The sequence below is a fragment of the Lonchura striata genome, chromosome 1A, assembly GCF_050655825.1.
Source record: "Lonchura striata isolate lonStrDom1 chromosome 1A, ASM5065582v1, whole genome shotgun sequence".
NCBI classification, from domain to species: domain Eukaryota; kingdom Metazoa; phylum Chordata; class Aves; order Passeriformes; family Estrildidae; genus Lonchura; species Lonchura striata.
The window spans coordinates 52638319-52652460 of record NC_140741.1 but is presented as its reverse complement, the minus strand read 5'-3'; the positions used below and the strand labels follow the sequence as shown (position 1 = coordinate 52652460).

Genomic DNA, 14142 nt, shown 5'->3' with positions numbered 1-14142 from the left:
AATTTGTTGCTGCAGATGTTGCTTTTCACATAATTGGTTTCAGGAAAGTAGGGAAAGCCATTTTTGAGGTTTGTGTGGTTTTGGTTTTGCTTCACGTAGTTAGAGAAAAATTATTTCTGATAGTAATTTTCCCTTGGGTGTACTTAATCAGTGGTGGGGGTTTTGTCATTTATTATAATATCTTCTTGTCATGTTTTGATAACTTGTTTAACATTCATTTCAGGCTCCCAGGGTAGGATTCATTGCACCTAACTTCAGATACATAGAGCGTAGGCATTTCTGTCTTTATTGCCTCCCACCTCTGTAGTGTGATTCATCCCGAACTAAAATAGACATCTAAAATAGGTCAGAAACAGTGCCCCTTGAAAGTGCCTGTCTTTATTGACTGTAAAGGGAGCCTGTGGTAACACACAAGAGACACGGTCTCTTCCACTGCAAATAAAGTCTAGCAGAAGATGGCAAGGTTCATTTCTGCCATTGCTTCCATGAAAGAAAGAAACGCAAAATCTACCTTCCCTTGGCTAGGAGATTTCAATGTGTCCTTGTTCAATAGCAGCCACATAATTCCCAGCTCTCCATCTACTCTCATTCCACCTGAGATTCTCTGTCTATGAATAATTTTCTTCTTTTGATCTAGAGACTTTATAGTCATACCACTAAGCTTTAAGCATTTTTAAAATCAACTGTGAGTGCAGAACACCAGGCAATAGTCATCTTCTCCCATATAGAAGGGACAAGATCTTGTTAGATGAGAGCAGTACCCTGTTAGTATCATAGTGTTTAATTTAGGTTTCACTACATTTTTATGTTTTGTCAAGTAGCTATTTTTCCTGTCCAAGGGTAGGTTTTTAGACTGTGATCCTTAATAGTAACAGTTCTATCTTCATTTAGTATTGGCACAAACGCCTGTGGATTACCAATTCATTTTCATCTCAGTTTTCTACCTTGAGATACAGGTTAAGTCATAACAATGTTAAGAACTTATGCATTCCACTGCTGATAAGTTTATGGCACTTTTTAGATACATGGCAAGATGAATCGTGAATAATGCTGCTTAGTCACTTGCATGATAAATTTTGAAGTCATCCTGACTGAATGCAGAAAGGAAAAAGATTATACTTTTACTTTTCCTATGTTCTAGAAATACTTAATATCCTATCCTACTTTTTTCTTTCCAAAGCATGTTTAATAAAGCAAAAAGGTAATGATTGTGAAGATTAAGATTTGGAAAGTCCTTTTTTTGGGATTTAGAAAGTTTTGAAACCACTCAGCCTGAAGATTGGAAAAATGGTTTTATACTGTTGTCTATTGACTTTTCTTTTAGAATTTTCAGGAAGATAAATAGAGTAACTGAAAATCAACACTAAAACAGCATTAATCAGCATAGCATATTCTATAATTGCCCAAGTCTGAATTATAAACTAAATAAAAAATAAAACCCCAAAAATATTTAGTTCAATTGTATTCACATTTTCTAGCACTGGGAAAGTATCTTTCAGCTGTATTTGTATTATAATGATTTTTTCACAGAAGAATGCAATTTTCTCTCTACTTAATATAGCTATGCAGTTGCTGGATCATTCTATATTTTTATAATAGGTTTTAAGGGGAAATGGAAGTGTGCTGATTCAAGATCTGGAACAGCCATTTGCCCTCAAGATGGTATTGACTTGTTTTGTTTTATAGTCCCATATCTTTTCTCTGCTGGAAAGATGATTTTAGACAGTATCAGTACACACACACTTCCACTGTACTTTTAGGAGGGAAAATGGCATCAAGTGGTTAAGGACAAGCACAAATAGGATACATTTTTAGAAGAGACTTTTTCTGCTTTCTACGATGACCACTTACAAGGCCATATTTATGACAATGAAGAAATGTGCATCATAGCAAAGTCTTGAGGTCTTCTCAAGCTAGTATGTTATTACTGATTTGTGCCACATACTTAAAGAAAAAGAAGAAAGGCAAGAAAAGGTTTTATTGCATGTATCTAGCTATAAAATGGAATTTTAAATTGTCTTTAGGAGACTACATTTTGTAAATAAAGTTGGAGCAATGGGTCTGATATTTTTAAACTTACTCAGTCACTCCAAGTGCTTTGCCTCAACAGTGAGACCTAAATGCTCAAAATGGCATTGACAGGGCTGATGTGACTTAAGAGAAGCTATTCAGAGACTGAGCATCCTTGAAAATAAGATTAAAGATGTCATTGATTAAACTAATTCAATTAGTTACTGCTTTTGGGGGTACAACTGTCAGTATCAACAGTCCTTCAGCAGATTCCAATTCCAAGGGTTGTGATCACATTCAGGACTGTTGCTCTTATTACCTTCAGGACAGAAAAGAAACCAGGGTAAATCTACTTAAGGGAATTTCATTGAATCATCAGTAATATTTCAATTTTTTCACTATGTGAAAGAAGGCATGATTTCATAGTTTTATGGGTTTATTCTAGTTAGTCTTACTTTACAAGTTTGTGTTAATTTCATTCAGAAATATATTCACTGACAGTATAGAAAAATTATGAAATTTTAATTGATAAAGTAAACAAACAGGCCTCCTTTTGCAAAGGCCTACTGATGTCCACAATCCTTACTCAAGAGAGTATTTCCATTTCCCATGCAACGTATGGGACTAATCAGTCATGAATTTTAGCTTTTGATTAATTTCTCTAAGTTCTTACTCAAAGGACCAGTTTAGCAACTTGCATCACTCATTATTACAAAAGATACTTTCCAGATGGAGTAGAAATAGAAATAAATAACAAAGACAATTGCCTTGGCACAAGTTTTCCTGACAGCCTTTATCTCCTAGATAAAATTCTGTTACTCATTTTCATTAGTAGTTTACTCTCTGAACACTTTTTGTACTTCCAGAACAGGACACATCTTTATGTAAATATTGCAGAAAAATTGCAGTATAAAATAAATTATTAGAAAGAAAATGAATAAAATAATTCTGTGAGGAAGAAAAAGTATTTTCTGAAGGGAGGATAGAGAGAATGGATATTCATAGTAAGTTGTAGTGCCTGAACACATTATCTCAAACTTGTATCTTCTGTTTTTGCCTCATAGGCTTTCATCCTATCCTTTTTATCCTCCGGATGATATACATAATGTAAGATGTTCACTTAAAAAGAAAAAGCCACTCTGCTGATGATGATACATAGTCAATGATTATCATCTTATGTTCTTAATTTCACTCATCCTTAATGTACCGTGATCCTTTGCAGTAATGTACATGATTGAGATTCTATGTTTGCTGATAAGAAACTACTCGTATTTTGCCAAGTGCCATGATGCCACTGTATATAATGTTGCAATATAATCAACTTAAAGCAAAACTGATACCTAAGTGATATGACACAAAGTGAAATAACAAGCTGACTGTTTACATTATATCTTTTCTACTGTCTGGGATCACATTACTTTGGAGGTTTTGGTCTTCATTCATCAAGAGTTAATGTTAGATTTGACTGAAATATTAAAAATGTTCATAATGGCAGTCACTTCCTTGATTCTACATAAAAAATTGTCTTTGATTCCATAGACCATCTAGACTTTCTCATGAAATCTGTAGTAATATCAAAAAACAGAAATGTAGTCCTGGCATCAAAAGTGAATGGCAGAGGACCATTATATATAGCACACATAGCTTATTATCTGTGCTTTTGGCAGTTGAAACCCAAGAGTTGTGGAGAAAAGTAAATATCTTTTCAAATCAGGTCTGAATTAACTTGCAGAGATAAAACTCTCAAGTTTTTGTAGTTTGGTTCCCTGTACTTTCTTGCAACCCTGCCACCCTCTCCTCCTTCAACTCTCACATTATGCTTCAAATCCATATAGTTCTCTATATACAAGCATTAAGTTTTCATTCAATTTCCTTTTTAGATTCACTCAGTCAGTAACTGTCATCAACACATAACTTAAAAATAGATAAAACCAGTGTATATATCAGGTTCATTTCAGTTACTTAATAAGTCTCTGGGTACAATCTTGATTTACTGATAGTTGAGTTATACAGAGGAAGCACAGATCCAGTGCTGGAACTTGAATTGTTTCAAGAAAATGGAACAGTGCTTGGAATATCCCATCCTGGCTTTGTTGAACCATGTGGAAAGGGAGTGAGATATAGAACTATTTAACTGTTAAGTCTTCAGAGTGGAAGAATTAATTCTTACTCCTGTGATGTAGGGCAATGCTGCAGAGAAGTCCTAGCTATGGTCAAGAGTTGGTTGTCCAGAATACAAAATAAAAGGAAACTTGGCTCCTGCAAAAGCAATCAAATGGTATCTTTTGAACTTAGTGTCATTATGGTTGCCTTCCATATTTTTTGATTATGGACTGCATACTTGAGATAGGTTATACAAAATCTATTCTGAAATTATAAACTTGCTTAGATACTGAATGAGCAAATTTAATTTTGTTGACCTTTTATAGCATTGAGAGATTTACTGTTCATTAAATGAATTCTCAAGTTTGCCATTTAAAGGAAAAATGGTAATAAGAGTTTGAAATTGATTCATTGATGTTGACTGCTTTTTCCAAAGTAAATGCAATATATGGTAGAATATTTCAGTATATGCAACAAAGCAAGATTACTTTAAGAATTAATTGTATTTGTATTTGCAGTTCCTGTGAAAGTTTGTCATTGTTCGCATGATTGAAAGGGAAGCCATCATACAAAATAAATCTCCTGGGACACATTTTATCTTTTAGTATTTCTGACATGTAACTTTTGCTTCTAATGGAAGATATGTTTGTCCTGCAGTGTACTTGTCAAGGGTAATACAAATCTTTATGTTCAGAGTTAAAATAGAGCTCATAAGTTCATATTGCCTTAGTACCAGCACTTGTTCTTGTGAGACACTTCCCGGTAAAAAGTTGGTATTTGCCTATTCAGAAATAACAAAGACCAGTGATGGAAATGTTGATAATTTATTCTTAATTACAGAGACAAGATGAAAAACAGGCTTTACTTATCAATAAGATAAGCTGATCTTTTTCAACCAGTTTTAAATTCTATAAGGCTTTTCTGTTAGTACTAGAAGCCTGAAAGGGAGCAAGAATTTCCTTCTATGTTTCATTGCCTTTAATTCTCCCACTTTGCTTTCTGGGAGCTATACCAGCTGGAAATGGTTAGTTGCTGAAACTTCATGTGTGTGAGTTTTATACATTCTTTAAAGTATATTAATTAGATTTTGGATTTGTATTGCTTTGTTGATGGGGGAAATAAATAAATATTTTTGGCATAGAACTTCATTAGATAAGCTGAAAGGAACTGTAAATAAATTTGGATATAAAAACAATTTGACTTTGTGTGTGACTTCATGAAGATAGTCATTAAAATTTGATATGCAATTGAATATCTTTTTCTCTGAACTGTGGTAAAGGTTTAACATAATTTCCAGCCATTAATAGCTGGAAAACAGAACTCTGTAAACATTAAAATTTTTCAGTTTAAAGCAAAATCAGGATATTTTAAGCCAGATGAGTAACATATCATATGATACTCCCTCTATTTTGATGACTAAAACAGCAGTTATTAAAGAAACATCAATTCAAGTACAATGTTGTCAATATTGGAAGATTAGTAGGATTTCTCTGAGTCTGAAGTAGAAGTGATAAGGTCTAGTGGTTTAATGTGAAAGCTCTCTAATGTTCTGAAAATCACACACTCACACTGCTCCTGGAGGAAGGCATGTTTCTTTAACATGGTTTTCCCTGATTGAGACAGAAATGAGAATAATATGTGATATAAAGTCCTTGGTTTTGGATAATTACTCACCTAATTCAATAAGAGCTGGTGATTTAAATCTTAACTCAAAACATCTGCTTTATATAGCACTACATAGTCTGAAGAGAAACTATATATCACAAGCACTAGCTCATTAAAAAGCTAAGTGTATTCATCAATTTAAAAAAGTGCATCTTGTCTCTGCAGTCAAAAATAGAAGGGTTTGTATTAAGTGTCCCTGAATTTTCAAAGTTCTTTACATTATCATCTGATATATACATATATATGCCTTCCTTTTTGATGTGTAACTTCCTGGGTTTATATATATATATATATATATATATATATATATATAAAATCTAACATGTCATGCATTTTATACCTACTATCAAAAATCTTAGACTACACATAAAAAAACCCACTTAAAAATTAAATAATCATACTGAAAATTTTGGAGAGTAGTATCTAACTAAAGTTAGATACTAAAGTTCAAAATAATTCATATGATACATATTCAGTGCTTGGTAATTCATACATTCAAAAGTAACTGGAACTAAAGCCATCTCAGAGGTATTGCCATTTCTCATACTTTTAAACATGTAGAACTTTTTATTTTCATGTAGGAGATTTTTTTCCTCGACTACAAGTCTCAGTTTATGTATGGAATAATTAAATAATGAGTTGAAAGATTCACAGGAGCAAATATTTGAATGGGGATTGCATCCTTTGTAAGTACTTCTGTCACTAAGCTGTAGTCATGGTCTTTAGGTGTGTTTCTCTGTCCTGTTGGGTCTGTTAAGTTTCCTTCAGTTCCATTTTCTGCTCTCTTTCAGTTCATATTGCTTGATACCCTCCTTAGTCATTGTTGCATTTAATTAGACATGCGAGACCTGGTTCCAGCTTCTTGTTCTGAGGAGATTGCTGAATCCCAGCTTTGAGGCTGCTGGCTTTTCTGAAATGTGTCTCTTTCTGTAATTGTGAACACTCATTCTTCCATACATCAGGTCATGCTTTACTGAATTTACTGGTGCTCTAACTGCTTCCTGATAGAAGGCTAGTTTCATATTTTTCAGAAAAAAAAAACCTGCTGTAAACAAACAGCAATCTATTTCAATCTATTTTGAGAGATACACCAAAATGACATTCTGATTCCATGAGGACGCTACAAGAATATGATGTTGCCCATATTGCAGTTAGATAGAAGAAAATTCATAGTTCTTACCTTTCTTCACAAGGTCGAAGAGTTAGAACAATTTAGTGGAGAGTTAGAACAACTGTTATGCCTTCTCTCCAGATTTATACTGATTAGATAAGGAAATATGTTTATTGAAACTGAAATGCAGGCATGAGGAGATGTTGCTTTTTTCTTTGTGGTGGTGTTGGTGGCAGGTTTTTTAACTGCAAATTTCTTCACCTAGGCAGGAAAGCCAAAACAACAGATAAAAGACCAGGAATAGTATTTTGAAAAGCATTTTTAAGTAACAGGCAGCCAAGACATGGTGTACAGTGATCCTGGTAAGAGCTCCCAATGGAAGGCTACAGCTAAAAGATGTACAGTCCTAGAGGAACAAATAGGGAACGAGCAAGTCTAAAGACAGCAGTAGTGTTATCATCATGAAAGGCATTGCTGTAACTGTGACTGGAGTAATCGGGTTTAACTGTGAATTAACTCTCTTATGATTTAGCACATGCCAGTATGGGAAAATCAACTGAATTTTCTATATCACTGGTAGAAACAAGGATTAAAAATTATGAAAGCTGAAGCAAGAGAAATTCAAGTTAATAGGTACAGTTACTGAGTAGTGAAAGCACTTGTCTGTTGGAGGAGTGTGCATGGGATTTTGCACATGAATTCTTCAAATTATGCATTTAGTGAGGAACCTCTGATGTAAACTTCTTTCTTCTTCCAGGGCAAACCATTTGAAATGCCCATGAAATAAACTTTATTCATTTCACTGTGGAGAAATAGCACATGTTGGGTAGGTATGTTATAAAGAAGAAAGTATTAGCTCATAATAAAAAGATTCTCCACTCAGATTATAAACAAACTGGTATCTTTCATTTGACCAGCTGAGGGGCCTCTTTGCTAATACAAGCATCTAGATCTTCTGAAAGAGAAACCAAAGAGGGGAGAATACACTGTAATCTGAAATCTAGGTCTTAAGAAAATGTTCCAGACAGTAGTTTTGCCTTGATTCTGTAAATTTATAGAAGCCATAACATGGTAATTATAAGAAATTGTTAGGTATGAATAGGATCTGAGAAGATTTTTTCTTTTTGGCTTACAAAATATTATTGCAGTATGCACTACTCTGACACATTTAAACAGACAGACATCTCTGCATCTTTTCCAACTCCTTTCATAGTAATTTTACTTTAGAAGTTGCATTATCTCCTATTGCTAAAAGCATTCAGATAAAACAGAATAAAAAAAATAGGCAGTCTAGCAACTCACAAGGCTTTTAGAATTTTGACAAGTTCCTTTTGAAAGTACCATTTATTAAGTGTTTTTTCTGTCTCTTTTAAACCTTGTGAATAAAATACAAAGTGCTTGACAGAACATGCAAAGTTAGTTTTGCAACCACTTTACAATTTTACTCTTTTCTGTAACCCTACTTTCCAATTTTTGTAAGTTGAACACTTATTTTTTGTTGCTGAGAGGTGCCAAGTTCTTTGAAAATTACTTTATCATCTTCATGTCTTTCAAATAATTTATGCTTGAAGAAAAGATGTGATGAATGATTTTTGAATGTTCAATGCAGGTGTTCACTAGTATTATCAGCTTTAAAAAATAACTTCTTTAAAACATCTTGTGTATAGCTAATGAATTAAGCTGTAGGTCTATAGCTTTGCTGCTTTGTTATGCACAGTAAGGCTCAGAATAAAATTCCAATCTTATACTTAGCAATGTTAAGTAAATCTTACTTCAAGAGAGATTCAGACTGAAAATGAAAAAAAAATAATTAGAAAAAAAAGAGAGAAAAGAGAAGCTTCTAATGTATATTATATTTAAACTGACTATAGCTCTGTAAACAATCTGACAAATATGTATTTCTCCCCAGTAGTAGCACCAAAAATTAAGAAATGTGAAAAATACTAATTTGGAGTGCAATACACAATTTTTTTTTTTCTAGACAAGACATTAAAAAACAAAAAAGCCACCTTTTTGTTATTTAAAGCAAGATGTATGTGTCAACATAGCTGTCAGCAACTGAAATGATAAAATTATCATGGTTTTCAAATACAGCTATAAACTGAACACGAGGCATGCTTCAGGTTAGTCAGAAGAGGTCCTCTGTTTTTCACTGTGCATGCTTGCTTGAAACTGTGTTTTATTGGTTAACTGGGATGCTTAGCATAATCACTTTGCAAGGCTGTGGTGGAGGGAGGTGATTATCACTGGGAACAGATGGGCAGGTCCAAAGCGTTGCCAGATTCTGCACGAGCTCCATGTACTGTAGGTTCTGGCTCTCTTTTCTTTGGCATTTCTGATTTTTATTCATTGTGCATATTACAACGGGCTAGCTGAGCTAGAGGTCAGGGAGCAATGGCCTTACAGTTTAGCTCACAGATGGAGGAGTGAGGAATTCAAAGCGCTGTCACTGTACGTCTGAACGGATGGGGCAGACGGAATTTTGTCCAGTTGCCTCCCTAAATGTATAAAAGGATTTGTCTCCGAGCTTAGCACTCTGCTCTGCATCTGTAGCTCTCTGTGGATTGTATTGTGTGTGACCAGAAATGATATTCTCGGATATGAACACTGTCTCTGCCTCTCCTAAAGTGCATCCTCCTAATGGGACCCGGTTTTATACTTTTCAGGTAAGTGAACTTTAATAAAACTGAAAGGATTTAAAACAATAGGTAAACTTTGATTAAGAGTAGCTAATATGTTAAGAGGCTTATGTATTCATTAGTTTTGTATAGGCAGGAGAAAAAAATATAAGAAAGCAATACCATCACAGTAAGTTTACTGACTTAAAAAAATCAGCATGTAATTGCTCCTATACTAATAGAAAATTACATTCATTATGATGTTGCTATTGTTTGTTTTTTCTACAATAATATCATCTAGCAATTAATTAGATTTATTTTTCCTTGCATGGACCCATACTGTCTTTCTATTTAGTTCAGATAAGCACTCTCTTGAAATTACCAGAAATTCCAAAATCATGTCATTCAAAATATATTTTTAAAACTTTGTATGTTGTACCTGTCTGGATAGTTTAATATTAATCCTGAATGTAATTTCATGCTAGCTGATGCCTAATTTGATTCCTGTGAATAGTAATACATGTGCAATTGATAAAACAGCAGAATCTATTGGTAGTATTATTAAGGTTCTCAGTTTTAAGCCAAGTTTTGCCTCATCCAGGTAAATAAGGTTGTGTGCTTAGCTAAAGGTAAATAATGTATTATATGCTCTGTATCTTAATTGCAAACCAATCTAATTACACTGCATCTTCCAATAGCAGTTCATTATAAATAATTTTCAGTACCTTGGCTCTGAGAAACTATGTAATTCTATGCTAAGATTAAACAAGAATAAAAAAACCCTCACACACACCCCTGCCCCAGATGGTCCTTAGAGCATTTTGGCCCTGCAGGGCAAATCAAACACTCCATTAACTTAAAGTGGCAACAGCTTTTTCAGCTCAGCCTCTGATAGAGTTAGGATTTAAACAGCCTTTCTTTTCCTGATTGCCCAGCAGGTTTGTCTTTTTCATTACTTATGCTGTTGTAGAGGGATTCTTTAATATGTAAACCCTGTGTGTACAACCAGAACAAGCAATCTGAAGCAGAGATGGTCGTAAAAGTTGATTATATAATGAATAGCAAATTTCTATTACAAAATCTAGGTAGAGCATTTTTTAGGTCCAATAAATGCATTTCATTATTGTATCCTTTTAAATCCATTGTTTTTAATTGTACTGTCTTGCCCTTCTTACAGTGGTGTCAAATGATAGTTGAGGGCTGTGCAGAAAGAATGGCCTCCTCCTAGCAGTGACGATCTGCTGATCCTGGCAATGATTCAGAGACATGAGTGCCCCAGGCCTGTTCCTCTACAGCATGACTACTTTTTTCACACATTGACATCTAAATATTCTGTACAGCCTCCTGTAGCTATGCTCTTAAACACAGTTCCTGACATCAGGTATTCTTTCTGAGTATGTTGAGTTGAAAAAGTCACAAAATTTAGGATGCTTGGTTGTGATACCAAACTGAATATCTCATTTTGTGGTGCTTTATGAAAGTAAGTGCTAAAGTATATATATTTTTGACAATATGTATTATTGCTACTAGCAATCTCTGTGATTACTGTAGACATTATCCCACATGCAAAAAAATTCTCTTTTCAAAATTATTTGTTTGGCAAATTTTTGAGCTATGAGGTCACTAAATAAAAGGAAAGTAGAACTAAATTTCCTGTTGCATCCTGGATACTTTAATGAACAATGTAGAGTTAAATGACCTTGTAATGTAAAGCTGTTAATTCTGGACAGTATGTGTTTGTGTTCTAGAACAGCTTGGTGTTGTCAGTGCTAAAAGAATCCCTGAAAAGTAAAAAAGAAAAAAAAACCAAAATAAAAACCCAACAACCAAAGAGAGTCTGTACTATCCCGTGACATCCTTTTAAAGTCTTTTACCCATTTATTTATTTATATATGTGCAATATAAAGTGATGTGAAGTAACTTTCCATTTCTTGCCATGGCTTCATTGTTCCTTGTCTCGTAGCTTTAGACCACCATGTTTGCACTACCTGCTCTTTCCCTCTTGAATTACTTCAGTCTTTGCTTATAAATGTAATAATTGCTGAGAAGGACTTTATATGATTCTTGTTGCTTATTTTGATCTGTTTTGGATTACTTTCACCTTTTGCTTTCCTACCTATTTTATTGTTTCTATATGTTACACTGAATTTCTTCTTTGAGACAGAGATTCTGTTTTCTTTAAGGAGCTTTTAAAGTTTTGGGACTGGTTAATGGTTCTTAATTTGAAATATGTACACAGGTATTTAACCTAAATATGTGAAAATAATCTTAGCAAAAGCATGTTCAAACTGAAAAAATACAAAAATTGTGGGATGAGGGCCTGAACACAGATTGATGGAGGGCAATGTGTGATTAAGTTACTGATTTCATTTTATATTGATGTAATGATTAAACAGTTAATTGTGAATTGATTCAATAACACAAAATATTAATTCTTTCAGCAATGAAAATGGTACTGAAATAAGCAAAAAGCATGTGTGCAAGTTGTAACTTTATTATCAGCATTTCGCTGGCGTTCTCAGGAAATAAGATCAAGTTGAATTCTAGTGGCCAAGGAATCAGACTGGCCCATACAGGGATGCATCTAGGCAAGCACTTGGGCTAGAAATAATCAGAGTTAGTGTTTGAAAGACTACCTGAATATTCTTGATGCACCAGTATCTGTCCGTAATTACCAATTATATTACCAGTATCTGTGACTATCTAGAAGCTATGATATTCTTAGTACCATGGTTCTGCTCAGGAAATTTGTCCTGAAACTCTGCAAATGTTCAAAACATTATTTGGTTCAATGTATTTCCTGAACCACCTGCTATAATACAAAGAACTTCAGCTTTGGTCCTTAGACTGCACTTTATTAAAGCAATTAAATTAAAAAAAAATCTATATAAGCGGGGCTTATATACAGTAGTAATGTATTTTATTCCTTCTGAACGGAAGGACTTATAATGCTGTTATGAACATTTAACTTTACAATAATCAGTGCAATACCAAAATTTAGTGCTTTGTATTTCAGTATCTTTGTTTTTCATTTCAATTGTTGTGCGCCAACCTTCACAGACTTCTGCAAATGTATAAAAGAAAGCAGTGATTTTCTTTATTTTTGCATTCAAGCTTGATAAAAAGATAGTATTTCTGCTTCTTGAGGTGGATAAATTAATTTCCCAGGAGTCCCACAGTAAACATCTTCCATGAACATTGCAAACAGCAAAATTAAAGTAGTAGCATTGCCTTACTCTGTGCTTGGTTATGTATTTTGCTATATTTAATGGTTATTTGTGTCTAATAATGATACAGGTGGTAAGGTTTGGATTAGAAAGGAGATAGTTTTAACTTAATTATTGGTTGTGAAATTTGGAATATTAATTCACTGAAAAAATATTTTTATTCAGTCTGTTTTTACTTGGGCCTTGAGTTGAGGGTTTTTCCCTTTTTTATGAAAGCATAAAAGCAGAAACTTAATTTTAAAAGTTCAGATTTTGCTTCTGAAAGTTGTTTAATACTGCTTTGGTACCAAAATTTTTTGGTTAGCAACTTTGAAAGTTGTTAAATACTGATTTGCTTTAGTATTTGGTATTTGAAAGTACCTTAACTTTATGTTGGTCTTTGTCATACCCAATAATTTTATTTTTTTTTTTGGTTTCTTAAATTGGTTGTATACAGTAACACATGTGAATGCTAACATATAGAACTTCTGAACAAAGTATCTTCACATTGTTCATGATGTTTATTTCAACAGAATTCAAATTCAAAAATACTATTTCTCTCTTTCAGTATTTATGAACAGTATCTCTAGTTATTAAGCTAAGCACACATCTAAAGCCCAGAGCTAAGCCCAGATCTAAATGGAAAGTAAAAGGAGCTGCCACTAGGCTCCTACTTAGGAACTAGGCATGTGCAGTTGAGAGGGGAAAAGCATCCTCACATTGCTGCAGTGCATGGTGTTGTGTTCCAGCTGGATCTTTAGCTTTGAAATCAACACTTTGTCATAACAGTTTCCATAAATGTTAACCAAAAACCTTTAAAGACTTGGAAGCAATACTAGCTCATCTTATAGTCAGATGAGATGTGTGTTTTATAGATGCACTCGTAGGACAACTAGAGTGTAGTCCTTTCTGCTAAGAAGTAGCAAATTGAGGGCTGGTCTTTTCTGAAAACTGGGGAGATTAAAGCAATTTTTTAAAGTTATCTGACGATCAAAAGGTCCATAAAGAAATAAAACTACCTTCTTACAAAACCTGCCGAGAAATCCTAAAATATTCATGTGACATAAAATTGTAAATATACTATGAACTCCTGTAAAAGTGCATTGCTGATCAAAAGTGTGAAATTGGGTAACTGGGAAACATTTCTATACATAAAACATATCTATCACCATTATACCAATTTCTTCTGGCTGTTACTTCTTAGCAACTAAAAGTTACTGAGACAGAGATTTAACAGAATGCAAGTAAAAATGTTACTTTTTGGTACACAATGTGCTTTGAGCTCTATGGAGAACCTCCCCAGATTCTATAAGAAATTCTGGATATCATTAGTTATCCTGTCAATATCTATATTAGTAACTTAAATTATTTGTATACCTATCCAGAACTTCTGTTTTATGTTGTCTGTTTCAGTAATTCTATTTTCTTT

At 33.7% G+C, this 14142-nt stretch overlaps 1 protein-coding gene across 11 annotated transcripts in view; it reads left to right on the top strand.

Moving 5' to 3' along the window:
- Positions 1-14142, top strand: part of PPFIA2 (PPFI scaffold protein A2) — a 286279-nt gene that overhangs the window by 83008 nt on the left and 189129 nt on the right. For 2 of the 11 annotated variants that reach the window (XM_085570348.1, XM_085570347.1), the window contains exon 1: positions 9088-9555. The exons of 6 other annotated variants lie outside the window; for them this stretch is intronic. In XM_085570348.1, the coding sequence (XP_085426474.1) occupies positions 9475-9555 (81 nt within the window). In that variant the 5' untranslated portion in view covers positions 9088-9474. Of the gene's footprint in view, positions 1-9087; positions 9556-10684; positions 10889-14142 lie in introns of those variants that run through there. 3 more of the 11 variants (XM_085570350.1, XM_021528051.3, XM_021528050.3) reach the window with 3 other exon arrangements.